The following is a 19,268-nucleotide window of genomic DNA, read 5'->3' as shown; positions in this document are numbered from 1 at the left end:
TCTGACTGTAATTAACAGGCCTAGGTGAACTCAAGTTAACAATCAGATGTTTTTACCGGCCACCCAATTCCACTGCAACAGCTAAAGAATCACTCAAAGAAAGTCTGTGCTCAGAAGTGCACTGACCATCCAGTATTAGTTGGAGGGGACTTTAACCGACCTAGTGTAGACTGGGTCTCTATGGATCCATTGTAAGTGTTATGGGTAGACATTCTTGTGTAGTAGTTCTGAACAAGTTTTCCAAAAACTTACCGTGAGTAGCTAGTTTGACAACTCCCACACAATGGAAATACCCCCCAGGGGGTCCACAACTCTTTTGTGGACACGTGCGTAGCGAGCACGGGACCCCGAGCTAATGTGGCCCTCCTTCCTTTCCGGGCTGCATACCTTCCCTTCCCTTCCCTTTCCGCATCCCTCCCCGTCCCCCATCTTCGCCCCCCCCCCTCACCTCTGGCTCTTTCCTTCCATTTCTCCCCCTCTGGGAGTACGGTTTGTGCCTACGTCCGGAGACGGACGCTCGAAACTGTTCCAAATTCCTTGCTTTCTACACTTACAAGTCCTCGTCCTTCCTCTGTCCTTCTCCTTTCCTTCCCTCTTCTCCTTGCCCTTTTCTCCGCTGCGGCGTTTGAGACCCCCTCTTCTTTCATTTCCCTTTCTCTTTTTTCCTCCCTGTGCGTGTCTGAAGGCCGACCCACGCACTTCAATGCGTAGCCGGTGACGGAGTAACGCGTAATTCCCCGCCCCGGGTAGACAGGTAGGACACGTACGTACCCCCTGGTAACGGCCAGGCCCAGGGAGGGGTGATTACCCGAGCTGATACCTTCCGAAAGTGCCGATTGGTCCCTCCGTCCGTTTGTCGGGAGGTGTGACCTGAGGTGTAAACAATCACCTAAGGCGGGTGTGCCCTCGGTGAGGGCCCCCACAAGGGAGGAGCGCGCCATCGGAGACACCGGTAATCATGGGGGATTCTTCCGCAATGGTTTCCTCACCTTCCACTATGTCTGCTCACAAACGTAAGTTCACTGAGTCTCAGCCACAGACGGTTATTCCATCGTTGCCACAGTTCCTTGTTGTTTCTCGGTCTGACGAAAGTCACGACTTTTCCACGGTCAACCCTTTCATTATTCAGAAAGGTGTCGACGCAATTGCGGGTCCTGTAAAGTCTTGTTCCAGATTACGGAATGGCACCCTGTTGTTAGAAACACACAGTGCCCTCCAGGCTCAAAAATTGCTGCGTACTTCTCTGCTCCACACCTTCCCTGTCCGGGTGGAACCCCACCGTACCTTAAATTCCTCGCGTGGAGTCGTTTATACACGCTCTCTCGATGGATTGTCTGACGAAGAAATTCAGCACTACCTGTCTGACCAGGGCGTCACGGCTGTTCATCGGGTTATGAAAAGGGTTGACTCGAACCTCATTCCAACCCGCACTGTCTTCTTGACATTTGACAAAGTTCAACTCCCATCAAAAATCAAAGCAGGCTATGAGATAATTTCCGTTCGCCCTTATGTCCCAAACCCTACGCGTTGCTATCGATGTCAGCGGTTCAATCACACCAGCCAGTCCTGTTCCAATCCGGCCAAATGTGTTACGTGTGGCAAGGATGCCCATGAGGGTGCTTGTCCACCTCCATCCCCTCGCTGCATCAACTGTATGGGTGACCACGCTGCTTCCTCTCGAGATTGCCCCGTGTATAAGGACGAAAAGCTCATCCAGGAAATAAGAGTGAAGGAAAAGGTGTCGACCTTTGCTGCTCGAAAATTATTCGCCAGTCGACAGCCCACCGTGCCTCAGAAAGGAAAATACAGCACTGTCCTTGCTTCTCCTCGGCCAACAAAGGAGGCGGCTACGCAGACTTGCGACCTCACCTTTAGTACCACGGTCGTCAGATCGGCCAGCGCAAAGATCGCCCGTTCAACCTCACCACTTTCGCCTGCCCACTCAATGGCTCACCCTTCGTCGGGTTCTGCTAAATCTCGAGCCCAAAAGTCAGACGCCAAGTCTTCGAAAAAAGAGCATTCTCGTGAAGAGTTTTTACGTACCGCAACTTCACAACCATCGGTTCCTCCTTCATCTAAACATCATACTTCCAAGAAGGCTACGAAGAAACACAGTTCCTCTCCTTCTCCGCCAAGGCGTGTCCCGTCTACAGCACCACCTGGCGGAAATCGCCCTCGGCCGTCTTCTGTGTCGCCGAGGCGCACTGCTGGTGGCCGGTCAACCGGCCGATCGCTGGTGGCAGGAGCTGCTCCTGACCAACCTATGGATCAGGATCTTCTGCCTTCGACTGAATGCCATTCCATGCTGTCGGTCGCAAGCTCTGAGCAGTCGTTGAGTTGACAGCACCCTTGGTCACGTTCCTCCATTTTCTGTTCACCCTATGTCCATTATCCACTGGAATATCCGCGGCATTCGAGCCAATCGGGATGAATTGTCGATCCTCTTACGATCCTACTCGCCGGTCATCTTCTGTCTTCAGGAAACAAAGCTGCGTCCCCATGACCGCTTTGTTCTCCCTCATTTTCAGTCCGTCCGATATGACCTCCCCTCTGTTGAAGGCAGTCCAGCCCATGGAGGACTCATGATTCTGCTCCATGATACTCTCCATTATCACCCAATCCCCTTAAACAGTTCCTTCCAAGCTGTCGCCGTCCGTCTTTCCCTTTCTGGATACACGTTCTCTCTTTGTACGGTATACATTCCATCGTCCACACCAATGGCACGAGCTGATCTCCTTCATCTTCTTGATCAGCTTCCACCCCCCTATTTGCTGGTTGGGGACTTCAATGCCCACCACCCGCTTTGGGGATCTCCGCATCCTTGTCCACGTGGCTCCCTATTGCTAGATGTCTTCCACCAAGCGGATCTAGTCTGCCTCAACACTGGGGTCCCCACATTTTTCTCTGCCTCCACGACAAATTTATCTCATTTGGACCTTGCGGTCGGTACTGTTCCGCTAGCTCGGCGCTTCGAATGGTTCGCCCTTGATGATACACACTCGAGTGACCACTTTCCATGTGTCCTTAGACTGCAGCCTCAACTGCCCTACATGCGCCCGCGACGCTGGAAGTTTGCCCAAGCCGATTGGACACTTTTTTTCGTCTCTAGCGACATTCGATGACCGTCGCTTTCCCAGCGTCGACGATGAGGTCACACATGTTACTGACGTTATTCTCACCGCTGCGGAACGTTCAATACCACGCAACTCCGAATTGCCCCGGCGCCCCCCCAGTTCCTTGGTGGAACAAGGCATGCCGTGACGCAATACGTGAGCGGCGACGTGCTCTTCACATTTTCCGTCACCATCCAACTTTGGCCAACTGTATCCGATATAAGCAGCTCCGTGCGCGATGCCGTCGCGTCATCCGCGATAGCAAGAAGGCAAGCTGGAAATTCTTTATTAGCTCATTTAACACCTTCACTCCCTCCTCGGAAATTTGGAGTCTGCTTCGACGGTTCTCATTCGCGCCTAGTTTCTCCCCGGTCTCTGGGCTCACTGTCGCGAATGATACCTTAGTGGACCCCGTCACAATTTCTAACTCATTGGGTCAGCACTTTGCTGAGATTTCGAGCTCTTAAAATTACCCGCCAGCGTTTCTCCCGAAGAAACGTGCAGCGGAAGTGCGACATCTTGCTTTCTCCTCTCACAATCACAAAAGCTACAATACTGTTTTCTCCATGCGGGAACTCCAACATGCCCTCTCTTCTTCTCGCTCCTCCGCCCCAGGACCGGATGGTATCCATGTCCAAATGTTGCTGCATTTATCAACCCATAGTCTGCGTTACCTCCTTCGCCTTTATAATCGAATTTGGACCGACAGTACCTTTCCCAGGCGATGGCGGGAAGCTATTGTCGTTCCCGTTCCGAAACCTGGAAAGGACAAACATCTCCCCTCTAGTTATCGCCCCATTTCTCTCACGGGTAGTGTCTGTAAGGTTTTGGAGCGTACGGTGAATTACCGTTTAGCTTCGTGGCTGGAATCCCGCAGTCTTTTAACACCAGCCCAATGCGGATTCCGAAAGCATCGTTCTGCAGTTGACCATCTTGTTGCTCTCTCCACTTTTATCATGAACAATTTTCTCCGGAAACGCCAAACGGTAGCAATATTTTTTGATCTGGAGAGAGCATACGATACCTGTTGGAGGACAGGCATCCTCCGCACACTGTTCTCTTGGGGCTTTCGGGGCCGGTTGCCCCTTTTTCTTCGCGAATTTATGGCAGAGCGCACATTTAGGGTGCGGGTGAACACTACTCTCTCCTGTACTTTCGCCCAAGAAAACGGGGTACCTCAGGGCTCCGTGCTGAGTGTTGTACTGTTTGCCATCGCCATTAATCCCATTATGGATTGTCTCCTTCCTGATGTCTCGGGCTCCCTCTTTGTGGACGATTTTGCGATCTACTACAGCTCTCAACGGACCAGCCTTCTTGAAAGACGTCTTCAAGGATGTCTCGATCGCCTCCACTCGTGGAGCATCGAAACCGGCTTCCGTTTCTCACCCAGTAAGACTGTTTGTGTTAATTTTTGGCGACGTAAGGAGTTTCTTCCGCCCTCCTTACATCTAGGTCCTGTCAACCTTCCGTTTTCCGACGTCGCTAAATTCTTGGGTCTTATGTTTGACAGAAAACTGTGCTGGTCCTCCCACGTTTCCTATCTTTCGGCTCGCTGTCTGCGTTCCCTTAACACCCTCCGTGTCCTGAATGGTACCTCCTGGGGAGCGGACCGAGTGGTCCTTCTCCGCCTCTATCGCGCCTTAGTGCGCTCGAAATTGGATTATGGAAGCATAGTCTACTCCTCTGCTCGGCTGTCTATTCTTCGGCATCTCGACTCTATCCACCACCGTGGATTACGTTTAGTGTCTGGAGCTTTTTACACCAGCCCTGTGGAAAGCCTTTATGCTGAGACTGCTGAGCCTCCGCTGTCCAATCAGCGGGCAGTCCTTCTGAGTCGTTATGCTAGCCATCTTTCTTCCATGCCTGCTAATCCAGCCCATGACCTTTTTTTCGATGCCTCCTTTGATGTAGGGTGTGCAGGCCGCTCCTCCTCCCTACTACCCCCGGGAGTCCGCTTCCGTCAACTGCTCCATTCTCTTTCCTTCCGCTTTCCTAAAACCTTCTTGACAACTTGGGGTGCGGCACCACCTTGGCTCCGTCCCCGGATCGACTTGCTCAGAGACCTATGTCAATTTCCCAAGGATGGTACCCCTACGCTTGTTTACCGTCGGGCATTTGCTGCTCTATGTGCACAAATGACGGACGCCACATTTATTTACACCGACGGCTCGAAAACATCGTTAGGTGTAGGGAGTGCCTATATTGTTGGCGACACCCCAAATCACTTTCGGCTTCCCGACCAGTGTTCTGTTTATACTGCGGAGCTTTACGCTGTTCTCCAGGCTGTCCACTACATCCGCCGCCATCAGCGGATACAGTACATAATCTGCTCAGATTCTCTCAGCTCTCTCCTCAGTCTCCAAGCTCTTTACCCTGTGCACCCTCTGGTCCACCGGATTCAGGACTGTCTGCGCTTGCTCCACCTGGGGGGCGTCTCGGTGGCGTTCCTCTGGCTCCCGGGACACGCTGGTATCTGTGGGAATGAGGCGGCCGATATAGCGGCCAAGGCTGCAGTCTCTCTTCCTCGGCCAGCTATTCAGTCGCTTCCCATTACCGATCTACGGAGCGGTTTATGTCGCCAAGTTGCTCATTTATGGCATGCCCATTGGTCAACACTTCCCCATAATAAATTGCGGGAAGTGAAAGCCCTTCCTTGCGCTTGGACCTCTTCCTCCCGAACGCGTCGTCGGGAGGAGGTAATTTTAGCTAGACTCCGGATAGGGCACTGTCTTTTTAGCCATCGACATCTTTTAAGCGGTGATCCTCCCCCACTCTGTCCCCACTGCTCTCAGCTGTGCACGGTCAGACACCTTTTAATTGAATGCCCCTATTTTAATCCGTTACGCTCCCGTCTACAGCTATCGCCTGATTTATCGTCGATTTTAGCAGATGACACGCGCTCAGTCGACCGCGTTCTCCAGTTTATTAGTGACAGTGAAATGACGTCAGTCATTTGAAGCTTTTTTCGGGACAACCAACCCCTTTCTATAGTGGATTTTTAAGCATTCCTTCTGCCTTTAGTTTCTCAAATTTTATGACTTTGTTCCCATTGCTGCTGGTTTTAAATTTCGTTTTTTTCCTCTTTCCTACGTCACGGGCTGGGCGCTAATGACCATAGACGTTTTGCGCCCTAAAACCACAAACAAAAAAAACAAAACAAAAAAGGAAATATCGTAGATTTTGTAGCTACAAACAGGTGTGACAAAAAGTGTGTGTGTGTAGAGAGAGCGATTAGTGATCATAAAATAGTGAAAGTGGAGACTGAAGTTCGTTGAATCCACCAAGAAGCCTAGGGAAGTTTCTGTGGTGGAATGAGCAGATAGTTGTTGTTGTCCGACTGAGACAAGGAATGGATAACATTTAGCTCCACTACAATGGACGTAGTGGAATTGTGGGCAAAGTTTGAACTAATTGTAAACCACACTCTTGGAGAAGAATGCGCTGAGTGACTGAACTGAGATGCAAAATACCATCATGGTTTAATAACAAAATTCAGACTCCTGCATGCATGCCATAGAAATAGGCATCCCTGGTGTTGAAAAGCGGTTTAAAACATGAAAAGCAAATAAGTCAACAGGTCCAGGTGGAGTCCCAGTTCTGTTTCAGAGTACTCTTCAGCACTGGACCACTATGCAGTGTGCATTTATTGCAGATCTCTTGTCTATTGCAGTCCCAAGCAATTGGAAAAAAAGTGCAGGTGACTCCTGAGTATAAGAAGGGTAAAAGAATGGAGAGATTAGAGCCCACAAAGAAGCATACCGACAATCCTTCTTTCCACGAACAATACGAAACTGGAATAGAAGGGAGAACCGATTGAGGTACTCAGGGTACCCTCCGCCACACACCATCAGGTTGCTTGCGGAGTATGGATGTAGATGTACTTAACATCAATTTGGTGTAGAATTCTTTAGCATATTCAAAGTTCAGATAAAACAAATTTCCTTGAGATGGAAAAGCTTACATAAAAAAAAAAATCAGCATGCATTTAGGAAGTGTCTCTCTCATGAAACTCGGGTTGCCCTTCTCATGTGATATCTTGCAAACCATGGAGGAATAGATTACATGTTTGTAGATTTCTGGCAAGCATTTGACAGTCCCCCAATAGGGACTATTAATGAAAGTCTGAGCTTACAGATTAGGTTCCCAGATATGCGAGTATCTCGAAGAATTCTTAAGGAATATTATCCAGTATGGTGTCCTAAATCGCAAGTGCTCTTCAGAGACAAGTATAATGTCAGGAGTACCCCACCACGGAAGTGTTCATAGGACCGTTCTTGTTTTCTGTATACATAAATGATGTGATGGGTAGGGCGAGCAGCAGTCTGCAACTGTTTATTGATAACCTTGTAGTAGATGAGAAAGTGCTGTTGCAGAAGTGATTGGAGGATACAGGATAACCTGGACAGAATTTCTGTTTCATGTGATGAATGGTGGCCCATGCTAAATATAGAGAAATAAGAGTTGATGTAGATGAGTAGGTCAAACAACTGTACTAGTAGGCGCTGCTTGACACTGTAAAGTCAATTACAAATCTGTGTATTGCTGCGAAGTTATATGAAATGAAACAGGCTTGTAAGGTCAGCTGTAGGGAAGGCAGATTGTAGTATCTTATTTATTGGGTGAATTTTATGCAAGTATAGCTCATCTATAAAGGGACCCCACACAGAACCGCAGTGTGACCCTTTCCAGAGCACTATCTGAGTTTTTGGAATCCCCACCAGGGTAGATTAAAGAAAGACAACAAAGCAATTTAGCCCAGTGTTGCTAGATTTGTCATTGGTTGGTTCAGTCAACATGCAAATATTGTGGAAATGCCTTACAAACTTGGATAAAAATTTCAGGAGGGAAGATGATGTCCTTTTTGCAAAACACTAGTGAGAAAATTTAGGTAATCATCATTTGCAGCTTACTGAACAACGGTTCTACTGCTGCCAACGTACATTTCATATAAGGACTGTGAAGAATAGTTAGATAAATTTTTGCTAATTTGGAGGCAAATGGCAGTCGGCTTTGTATGGAGGCAGATAGATGTTTTTCTATCACTCCATTGGTGAGTGGAACAGGCAAGGGAATGGTGAGTAATAGAACAAGGTACCCTCCACCATGCTTGTGACTTGTGAGGTATGTATGTAGAGGTATCTATTTATAGGAAAACGGTGATATGCAAAAGGCTATCATGCCATGAGAGAGAATCTGCCCATTTCCGGTAATTGCACAATTGATTCAACTTTAAGTCAGTGTCTTGTTTGCAGCCAGTGGAAGACATAGAAGCATTTACCAAAGATGAACATGGGAAGAGCATGAAAATTCATTTTGACCATGGAACTACAACATTGGGTTTCATGTACAAAGGGGGTGTGGTACTTGCTGTTGATTCTCGTGCAACTGGTGGCCAGTACATTGGTAAGTCACGATTAAGATGGATATGAGAATGTACTGTGAAGAGCTGTAATGTGGCTTCTTAAATAGTGATAATCCACTTTGAAATAAATTTTAATTATTGTGTTTTGGCCTGTTTCTAGTTCTGATTTTGAGTTTGTGGGGTACTTTTGCATAATAATTACTCACTAGTACATCTAACTATGAAAGTTTTGAGCCCATGCTAGTGTTACAATATTTATGTTTTGAAATGTTATGCCAATGTAAATTAAATTAGTTCCAAAAGAGTCTAGGGTCCACAAGAAGACTCAATAGATAGAATCCTTCACAAGGAAATCTGCTTTGGAAGCATACAGCACAAGTCTAGTGTTAAGTTTCAGTTTACATTCTGAGAAATTGTTGGAAACTGTAAAATGGTAGAAAGCAAGAAGCTGCTGAATATTTTTTACCTAAACCTGCATGAAATAGTTGCAGTCAACTCAAACAAGTAACTATTATGAACGGTTTATTCTGTAACTAGTAGAGAGTATTCATTGAGATTGCTGTAATAGCCACAGATTCACTTTTCAGTTGTCAAATAGTTTAAATTTGAGCACGGATTTAGCAAGAACTACTTACATGAAACACAGCTCATCCTTTTTACATGATATCTGGCAGACCAACAGGCAGATTCTAATTTCTGGGAAACATTAGGCATATTATGAAACTGTAGACTGTTAAAAATCTGAGCTTTCAGAGTATATCCTTGAATAAGTGATATAATCCAGTATGTTGTCTTGACAGCTAGTGTTCATCCAATACAGTGGTGGCACCAGTAGAGCCCAGGGAAATGTGCATAGACCACTATTGATTGCAGTGTATAAATGCAATCTGTCATATAGTGCGCAGCAGTCTTAGACTAGTAGTTGATGACGTCAACAATAGTGTGTTATCGTGTCATTGACTGTACGGGAATTAATACTTAGAGGTCCAACTGCTTACATACATTGTGGGACTGAAAAACCAATCATTCATGAAATTTTTTAAAATGTCATTGGTAAGTGCTTACTTGATGTATCATAAAGAAAAATGCATGTTGCAAAAGAGCAATTTTCAAGGTTTATTTTACATACTTTTTCTTAATTATCTTTTGTTAAACAATAGTAATTAAAAAAAATTGTTACCAAAAAAATATTTTTCAGTTTTTGCGGGTGATTAGTTTCATTGTGAAAGATTTTCAGGGATTCAGGTGTTTAGAGTGATAGTACATTCATGACATGACCAGCTCATTTCCTTCGTACTTCTGTCACTGGATTGCCCCCCCCCCCCCCCCCCCTAGAAGTGTACTAGAAACACTGTCATGTGTCAGTACTGAAATTTTCTTGTTGGTTTTCGAATTTCCAAGTTTCACCATAGATTGAGGGAAAAGATTGAAAATACACACAGGAAGGTAGATTCTCATCATCTGCTGCTCGTACTCTCCTTTTTTTATTTTTTTAACAGTGGCACAGTAGGCTGATTATTAGCAAATTTCCAGCCTAATTTGGCAGGAATTAGTTTCTCTTGAGAACTTCGTTACCTCCTCCTTGGATATGCAGACAACTGTTTTGCAAAGGACATATTTGGTTGACTGAACAAGATCTAACCTGCTGGAGCCTCATCATCAAACCCTTTGCAAGGCAGGTTAGACAAAGACGAATAAGTTGTATGATAAATGAAACCCCACCAGCACTATCAATTGTTGCAATAACAGCAAAGAAAATTTTGCTAGAAAGCAGTGTACGTGAATATGAACGTTCTCTGTATGCTTTACACTCAGATATTACCTCCGAACCGAAATAATTAAATTCTTCCTCTAGAGATTCCAAACTTTTGTGCTCGCTCAAAAACAAGAAATATTTGAGAGATTATTTAGTAAAATGGCAAAAACGAATGAAACCTGTGCAGTTCTCACAGCGACGTACACAGAATGGCACAGTTTGTCACTGTAGCAGCTCTGTGTCACTTCCTGCTTCTTTCCAGTTAATGCTATAACCAGATCACAGAGGGCAGCATCAACCAACAGTTGGGTAGGCAGATGCCTACATAGTTCTACAAAAGCTGTGCAGTTTTTGATCATTAACTGGCTCCTGTGGCCTGTGCAAGTGTGGCCTAATCTACTGCGCACTGACGTTTTGCAGAAGTTTTGTAACGTGATCTGTGCTCGGGCTTGGTGTTAATGACCAGTTTAACAGGATTTCCGTTTTGTGTGATGAATGGCAATACACTTTAAACTTGGACAAATGTAAGCTAATGCAGATGGGAAGGGTCGCCATAGCTATAACATTTGAATATAGTATTAACAGTATGCGGTTTGACCTAGTCACATCAATTAAATGTCTAGGTGTAACATTTTGGAACCATGTGAAATGGAACAAGTACATAAGGCCAGTTGTGTATGGAAGGTGAGTGGTTGATCACTATTTATTGGCAGAGTGCTGCAATTGTTTAGCACGGCTCATAAAGAAGACTGAACAGAAAGCTTGTGCAGTCCATTCCTAAGTACTGTTAGAATATTTATGCTCACCACAAGGTCAAATTAAAGGAACCGCAGGGGCCCAACTGTTACAGCGGTTTTTCCCTTCCATGCTGCCTGTCTATCCTCTTGCTATTCTTTTTCTCCTCCTTTGGGAAACATGTCTAGGCTGTTATTGGGAATGTTCTGCATTGTATGTCTCTGACATAAGAACAGTTTCACCTTTATTTTTCACTCCCTGTTCCTTTTTAGTTTCCCTTCTCCTCTCGTTCATCTGCTTTGGCCTTTGAGGTTCTCTTTTTCTTCTTCCTCCCTGTGCACTCTCGAAGGCCGGCCCACGCATCTGACGCATAACAGGTGACTGGGTAACGCATAATTCCCAGACCTGGGTCAACAGGTAGGGTTCGAACGTATCCCCCCCTCCCCCCCTGGTACATGCCAGGCCCAGAGAGGAGTGATTGCCTGAGCTGCAACCTTCCCAAATTACCAATTGGTCCCTCTGTCAGATGTTTGGGAGGTGTGACCTGAGGTGTGAACAACCACCTAAGGTGGATGCGCCCCCTTGTGAAGGGAGCCCCCAGTTGGAAGGAGACGCTGGCAATCGTGGGGGATTTTCACGCAATGAGTCAGTCGTCTTCCCAATCAACGTCTATGAAACATAACCGTAATGAGGCTAATGATTCGAAGACCCTTCCCGCTACACCACAGTTCCTTGTGGTCCCCCGCACTGAAAACGGTCAGTTCTTCGCCACGGTAAATCCATTTATTATTCGGAAACGTGTTCATGCCGTTGCTGGCCCTGTGAAATCCTGCTCTCGTTTACGGAATGGCACTTTGCTTTTGGAGACCACTTCCGATCCTCAAGCATAACTGCTTGCTGCCCTGCTTCTCCACGTCTACCCTGTTCGTGTTGAGGCCCATAGAACTTCGAATTCTTCCTGTGGTGTAATTTACACCAGGCTGCTCGGCGGTCTAACAGAGGCCGAAATCCAATCTTACCTCTCCGATCAGGGTGTCATTGCTGTCCATTGTGAAATGAAACGGGTAAATTCCTGCTCAGTGCTCACTCGCACTCTCTTCCTCACCTTTGATAGAGTGGTGCTGCTGTCAAAGATCAAAGCAAGCTATGAAATAATTAGAGCAATGCTTTATAAACTTTAGGAAATACTTGTACCTGAATTCTGAAAAATACAACTTGCGGGAAATTGCGATTGAAGATATGAGTCCAATTAAACAGTGCCTTAGAACAATCCTGAAGCATAGTCTTCATCCTGCAGCATTCATCATCTTCAAGCTTCCTCTTGGCAGTCACCCCTGCAGGTCCAGGGAAGAGAATAGGCCGGAGGTATTCCTGCCTGTCATAAGAGGCGACTAAAAGGAGTCTCTCATGTTTAGGCCTTTATGTGATGGTCTCCTGTAGGGTTGGACCTCCATTTTTCAAAATTTTCCCGAAGAGTGAGCCAATTGGGTAAGGGCCCCTTACATGGTGCATAGTGATCATTGTGCCTTGAGATCTTTAGCCCACTTTCTCATTGTCTCTCTGCAATCCAGCTCATTCTCCATCTCTTGGGCGAGGATACCATGCACTGTGCAGTGCCGCTTTTTGCGCCAACGATGACCATGGACTTCTTTGCACCTCATATCCTGCACGGTAGCCAGTCCATTGTGGTGGGGCCTCCATGTACCCTGTTAGTTGTAACCCCCTGACAACACAGGGATTGCTCTGCTGATGTGTGCGCCATTAACTCCCCACGTATGCCAAGGGGTAGATGCCTGTCATCCTGGGGCATTGGGGCTTCTAGCGATGGCCATCCTGCCAGGTGGCATTTCGTGCGGCTGGGTGGTGCCCGTCGGGAGGGCCCCTGGTCTGAGTGGGTGGCATCAGGGCAGATGACGTGTGATGAAGCGTACCACATCATCACATGCTGGTGATCAATCAGCAGCAGTCGCTGAGTGTTCCAAGTCTCAGTACAGTGCAAGAAAGTATGAGTCTAAATCATTCCCCTCCCTGGCCACACCATGGGAGGAACGCCAGGCTAAGGTTGGCAGCAAACATTATTTATCCCAGTACCTCGTATGTATGAGAACTGACTACTTCTTTGTTTTGATGAAGCCACAGTTTATTGTAGAGTATTTAGATGATAAGTTTGGGGAAAATGCGATCTGGGTCAGTCTTCACAAAACCAGCATCCTCTGCTCAGTCAGGGACTTTACTCACTTGTAACAATGTGGGGAATGTTTCTATTACCATCGTGCCACATAAGAGCTTAAATATGGTCTAGAGTATTATCTACCACAGGGACCTTCTTTCGCAATTTGACAATGAGCTGCATACCAATTTAGAGTGGCGAGGTGTTCATTTCATGCGGTGCGTCCATCAGGGTCCAAGGGATAATCAGGTTGCCACCGGTGCCTTCATCTTGGCCTTTGAGGGTGACACTTGACCTGAGAATGTTAAGGTGATGGTCTACTGCTGTGATGTCAAGCCGTATATCCCTCCCCTGATGCAGTGCTTTAATTGCAGGAAGTTTTGGCCATGTGTCTTCCCACTTTACTTCCAGCGTCACATGTCGAGATTCTGGACGTCCATCACATCCCAATAATCCATGTGCCCCGCCTCCCATCTGTGTCAACTGCGGAGAGCATCATTCATCTTGCTCGCCAAACAGCAGCATTTTACAGAAAGAGAGGAAAATCAAGGAGGGGCCGACTGACCTACACTGAGGCTAAGAGAAAATATAAGCACCTACATCCTGTGGCTTTGACCACCTCATACGCTGCCACTATGAGAACAGTTGTAGCCCCATCAGTTCCGCGAATTCCAGTCGGCTCTCAGAGCCAGAAGGCTACACCTACCCCCTTGTTGGTGGCCACCCCCCCCCCCCCCCACCCCCCCAACCATTGGGAACACCAGTCCCCACTTCTCTCCTCAGCTGGAGAATCATAAGTCTTCTTCGGTTCCTCTTGCCAGGAAGGGGTCCCTTGGGTCACTCCCTTCCTAGCTTTCTGCTAATGGGAAAGATCCCCCCCCCCCCCCCCCCCCCCCCCCGTGGCTGAAGTGCCCAAAAGCAGCTGGTCGTAAGCTTCATGACCATCTTCAATCCCGGAGACTGAATCAGTGACCCCCTCCCAGCCACAGAAACCCAGGGGCAGTGAGAAAAGTCCAAAAAGAAGACCCCCTAAGACCAAGGAAATTGTGGTGGCACTCACACCACTGCTATCTACATGCTCTGCATCTAGGAATAGGGTGGAGATTCTGGCGTCTGCTGAGGACCTAGATCTTGCTGGGCCCTCAGACACAATGGATATAGACTGCTCAGGCAGTAAGTCAGTGTCAGCAGGTGACTCTGAGGTGTAAACTGCCTCATCGAATGTTCCATGCCTTCCCACTCTCAGAATGACATAATCCTCCAGTGGAATTGTGGCGGTTTTTTCCACCGCCTGGCCGAGCTACGGCAACTCTTAAGCTTTACACCTGCTTTCTGCATTGCCCTCCAGGAAACCTGGTTCCCAGAAATGCGGACCCCTGCGCTCCACAACTATAAGGGATGTTACAGGAACCGTAGTGACTATAACAATGTGTCGGGTGGAGATTGCGTTTATGTCCTAAACCCAGTCTGTGCTCCTTCTAACCCCTCTTGAAGCTGTGGCTGTCAGAATAAGGACGATGCAGGAAATAACTCTCTGCGATGTATATCTTCCTCCAGATGGTACAGTATCCCCGAATGTATTAGCTGCACTGATTGATCAACTTCCTAGACCTTTCCTACTATTGGGAGATTTTAACACCCGTAACCCCTTGTGGGGTGGCACTGTGCTTACTGGCCAAGGTAGAGGTGTCGAAACTACTGTCTCAGTTCAACCTCTGCCTCTTAAATACTGGGGCCACCACACATTTCAGAGTGGCTCATGGTAGTTACTCGGCCATTCATTTATCCATTTGCAGCCCAGGACTTCTCCCGTCTATCCACTGGAAAGCACATGACGACCTGTGTGGTAGTGACCACTTCCCCATCTTGCTGTCTGCCCCAGGATTAGGCCCATGGACGCCTGTCCAGATGGGTTTTATAAAGGAAGACTGGGAAACTTTCACCTCTGCGGTCAACGTTTAGTCTCCCCCATATGGTAACATCAATGTGATGGTTGAGCAGGTGACTAAAACTATTACTGCAGAGGAAAACACGATCCCTCGCTCTTTAGGGTGGCCCCAGTGAAAGTTGATCCCTCGGTGGTTGCCAGAAGTCTGAGGCAAGTAAGGAGCGCCAGTGAGGTCTACATCAGCATAAGCAGCACCCTTTCCTGGAGCACCTCATTGCCTTTAAGTGATTCCGTGCGCATGTTCGTCAGCATATCAAAAGACGGAAGCAGGAGTGTTGGGAGAGATGAGTGTCGACCATTGGATGCCATACGTCACCTTCCCAAGTCTAGACGAAGATCAGACGTCTTTTTGGGTACCAGACCCCAACAGGTGTCCCTGGCAGTAACATCAAATGGCCTGTTATCTACAGACACAAACGCGACTGCTGAACACTGTGCTCGAGTGTGTCTGTCAGAGAACTACCCCCCAGCCTTTCGCACCCTCTAATGCTGGATGGAATGTCTTCTCATTCGCTACAGGCCACAGTGAACCCTATAACACCCCATTTACAGACTGGGAGCTCCTCAGTGCCCTTGCACATTGTTCGACACAGCTCCTCTGCCAGATCGGGTCCACAGTCAGATGATTAAACATCTCTCATCTGACTACAAGTGACATCTCAGCATCGTCAACCGGATCTGGTGCGATGGTGTCTTTCCATCGCAATGGCAGGAGAGCACAATCATTCTGGTACTTAAACCTGGTAAAAACCAACTTAATGTGGATAGCTATCAACCCATCAGCCTCACCAATATTCTTTGTAAGCTGCTGGAACGTATGGTGTGTCGGCAGTGGGGTTGGGTCCTGGAGTCACGTGGCCTGCTGGCTCCATGACAGGACGGCTTCCGCCAGGGTTGGTCTACCACTGATAAGCGTGTGTCCCTAGAGTCTGCCATCTGAACAGCCTTTTCCGGACGCCAACACCTGGTTGCCGTCTTTCATGATTTACGAAAAGCGGATGACATGACCTGGCGACATAATATCCCTGCCACATTATATGAGTGGGGACTCCAAGGCACGCTCCCGATTTTTATCTACAATTATCTGTCGCTTCGTGCTTTCCGTGTCCAAGTTGGTGCCTCCCATAGTGTCGTCGTGTCCCCCCCCCCCCCCCCCCCCCCCCCCCCCCCAAATCCAGGAGAATGGGGTCCCGCAGGGCTCAGTATTGAGTGTATCTCTATTTTTAGTGGCCATTAATCGTCTAGCAGCAGCTGTAGGGCCGTCCATCTCACCTTCTCTGTATGCAGACGACTTCTGCATTTCATACTGCCCCACCAGTACTGTGGTTGTAGAGTGACGCCTACAGGGTGCTGTCCACAAGGCGCAGTCATGGGCTCTAGCCCACGGTTTCCAGTTTTCGTCCGCAAAGTCGTGTGTTACGCACTTCTGTCGGCGTCGTACCGTTCATCCAGCACCAGAACTTTATCTTAACGATGATCCACTCACCGTAGTGGAGACATATCGATTCTTAGGACTGGTTTTGATGCCTGATTGACTTGGCTTCCTCACCTCTGTCAGCTTATGTGGAAGTGCTGGGAGCACCTCAATGCCCTCTGCTGCTTGAGCAACAGCAACTGGGGGTGCAGATCCTATGCTGCTGCAGCTTTACAGAGCCCTTATTCAATCCCACCTTGACTATGGGAGCGTGGTTTATGGTTCTGTGGCACCCTCAACATTGTGTTTACTCGACCCAGCGCACCAATGTGGTGTTCGCCTATCGATAGTAGCTTTATGAAGAGTCTGGTGACCAGTGTCCTGGTGGAGGTCAGAGTCCCTCCATTGCAGGTTAGGGGTACGCAATTGCTCTCCAGTTACATTGCACACATTTGTAGTTATCCTGCACATCTGAATTACTGTCTCCTTTTCCCATCCACGTCAGTTCATCTCCTTTGCGGCGGCCCAGGTCAGGGCTTACAATTGCAGCTCATGTGTGATCCTTTCTCTCCGAACTAGAGCCCTTGCCTTTACCACCTGTACTTGTATTTCATTCACGAACACCTCTCTGGTGTACACCTAGGCCGCGGCTTTGCCTGGACCTTTCACATGGCCCTAAAGACTCAGTTAACCCTGCAACTATCTGCTGTCTCTTCCTCTCGATTCTTGACATGTACTGGGGCCATGAAGTGGCTTACACTGATGGCTTGATTGCTGATGGTCATGTTGGCTTTGCCTATGTTCATGGAGGACATACAGAACAGCACTCCTTACCAGAGGGCTGCAGTGTTTTCACTGCAGAGCTGGTGGCCATATCTCGTGCTCTTGAGCACATCTGCTCATGCCCAGGCGAGTCATTTCTCTTGTGTACTGACTCCTTGAGCAGCCTACAAGCTGTCAACCAGTGCTACCCTCGTCATGCTTTAGTAGCGACCATCCAGGAGTTCGTCTATGCCCTGGAAAGGTCCGGTCGTTCAGTGGTGTTTGTCTGGACCCAGGTCACGTTGGAATCCCAGGCAACGAACTTGCTGACAAGCTGGTCAAACAGGCTAAACCGCTTATGGAGATCGGCTTCTCCAAAACTGACCTGCTTTCAGTATTGTGCCGCAAGGTTTTGCAGCTTTGGGAGACCGAATGACACAACCTCAGTACACACAAGAGTTGCATGCCATTAAGGAAACTATGAATGTGTGGAAGACATCCGTGCATGCCTCTCGCAGGGATTCTGTGGTTCTCTCTTGGCTCCGCATTGGCGATACATGGCTGACACATGGTTACCTTCTCCGTCGCAAGGAGCCACCTCGGTGTCGCCATGGCTCATGAATAACGGTCGTCCATCTCTTGCTGGACTGCCCACTTTTAGCTGCTCTGTGGTGGACTTCTAACTTTCCCAGCACCCTACCTTGTTGGGTGACAATGTGTAAATAGCAGCTTTAGTTTTATTTTTCATTCATCAAGGTGAGTTTTATCATTTGCTCTAAGTTTTAGCACATGTTCTTTGTCCTTGTGTTTCCTCCACCCTAGTGCTTTCAAGGTGGAGGTTTTAATGTGTTGCAGAGTGGCTGGCTTTTCCTTTTTTTATCCTCATGGTCAGCCAACGATGGTAACCTGTTTTCTTGCTGTAACTCCTCCTACTTGTTTCTTGCGTCTTTGTGGTTTTCTTGTCCCCTTTTGTCCATTTAAGTGTTTGTTGCCCTTCAGTCGTTGTTGTGGTTTTTCCTTTCATTCTGTTTTGTGCTGTAAGTCTCATTGTCTTATTCTCACCCTTGTGACATTGTTTCCTTTGGAACAAGGGAACGATGACCCTGTAGTTTGGTCCCTTCCCCCCTCTTTTAAACCAACCAACCTCTTGGCAATCCTTTTGGTACTTCTTGCTTCTTTGGTAACTTGAAGAGTGAATCTTTCAGCTTCATGCAACTGTTGTCACATGCAAGTAATTGATCTTCCATATTAGAGCCACATTTTGTGCCTAAATTTCTCAGGACTTAAAACCTTCCTACCACTCCATCATTGAAACATATCACTGCATCTGGTACACCAACTTTTAATGTATTTAGTCTTACAAAAACATTCTTGGGTAATCTTTCCCATATGCAATGGATGAAACTTTCATTTGCATTCTGAGTGCCCCCATGAAGACACTTAGTAAGCAAAATAGGGTCACTCAGGTCTCTAAAAATTGGTTTTATTTCATTTATAACAGGCTCAGGAAGAGAATACTTATGGAGGTATATTTGACCACTTTCTTTTGCTTTTTGGTAACGACACCAAGAATATGCTCCTTTAGGGTAGAGTCTGTGAACAGGGTGGTCATCTGTGGACAACTTTTCTCATAGCTGTAACATCATTCAGAGGTGCAGTTCATCTAATGACCAGTCCATAATAACTCTGAAGGAGCTCTATTTCAGTTTCTTCAATCTGCCTTGGCCATACAGAGATTTTCCATCGGGTAGCAACTTTAATTTCTCTTCGTAGCTTCCTCAGTCTAGCACCCATCCTCTTTTGCACACGTCCACAACACTTCAGTTTTGTTACCAAGGTATCACCATGAACACTGAACTCATTAATTTTATTGAAAGCTTTAGAGTCCCCATTGCGTAGGTACTTCGCATATTTAACGTTATAAACAGGCACCGACCTCTGAAATATTTGTAGAGCTCCATCAAACTCCATAACTCCACTGTAACCATCATAATTCCTAGAACACTGA

At 47.3% G+C, this 19,268-nt stretch overlaps 1 protein-coding gene across 1 annotated transcript in view; it reads left to right on the top strand.

Moving 5' to 3' along the window:
- LOC124619811 (proteasome subunit beta type-5-like) overlaps positions 1 to 19,268 on the top strand; it is a 45,207-nt gene that overhangs the window by 3,543 nt on the left and 22,396 nt on the right. The window contains exon 2 of the mRNA XM_047146405.1: positions 8,366 to 8,516. Coding sequence (XP_047002361.1) covers positions 8,366 to 8,516 — 151 coding nt within the window. The remainder of the gene's footprint in view (positions 1 to 8,365; positions 8,517 to 19,268) is intronic.

The sequence above is a fragment of the Schistocerca americana genome, chromosome 6 (assembly GCF_021461395.2).
Source record: "Schistocerca americana isolate TAMUIC-IGC-003095 chromosome 6, iqSchAmer2.1, whole genome shotgun sequence".
NCBI lineage: Eukaryota > Metazoa > Arthropoda > Insecta > Orthoptera > Acrididae > Schistocerca > Schistocerca americana.
Note: the sequence above shows the minus strand (reverse complement) of the source record. Positions and strands in the feature narration are given on the sequence as shown.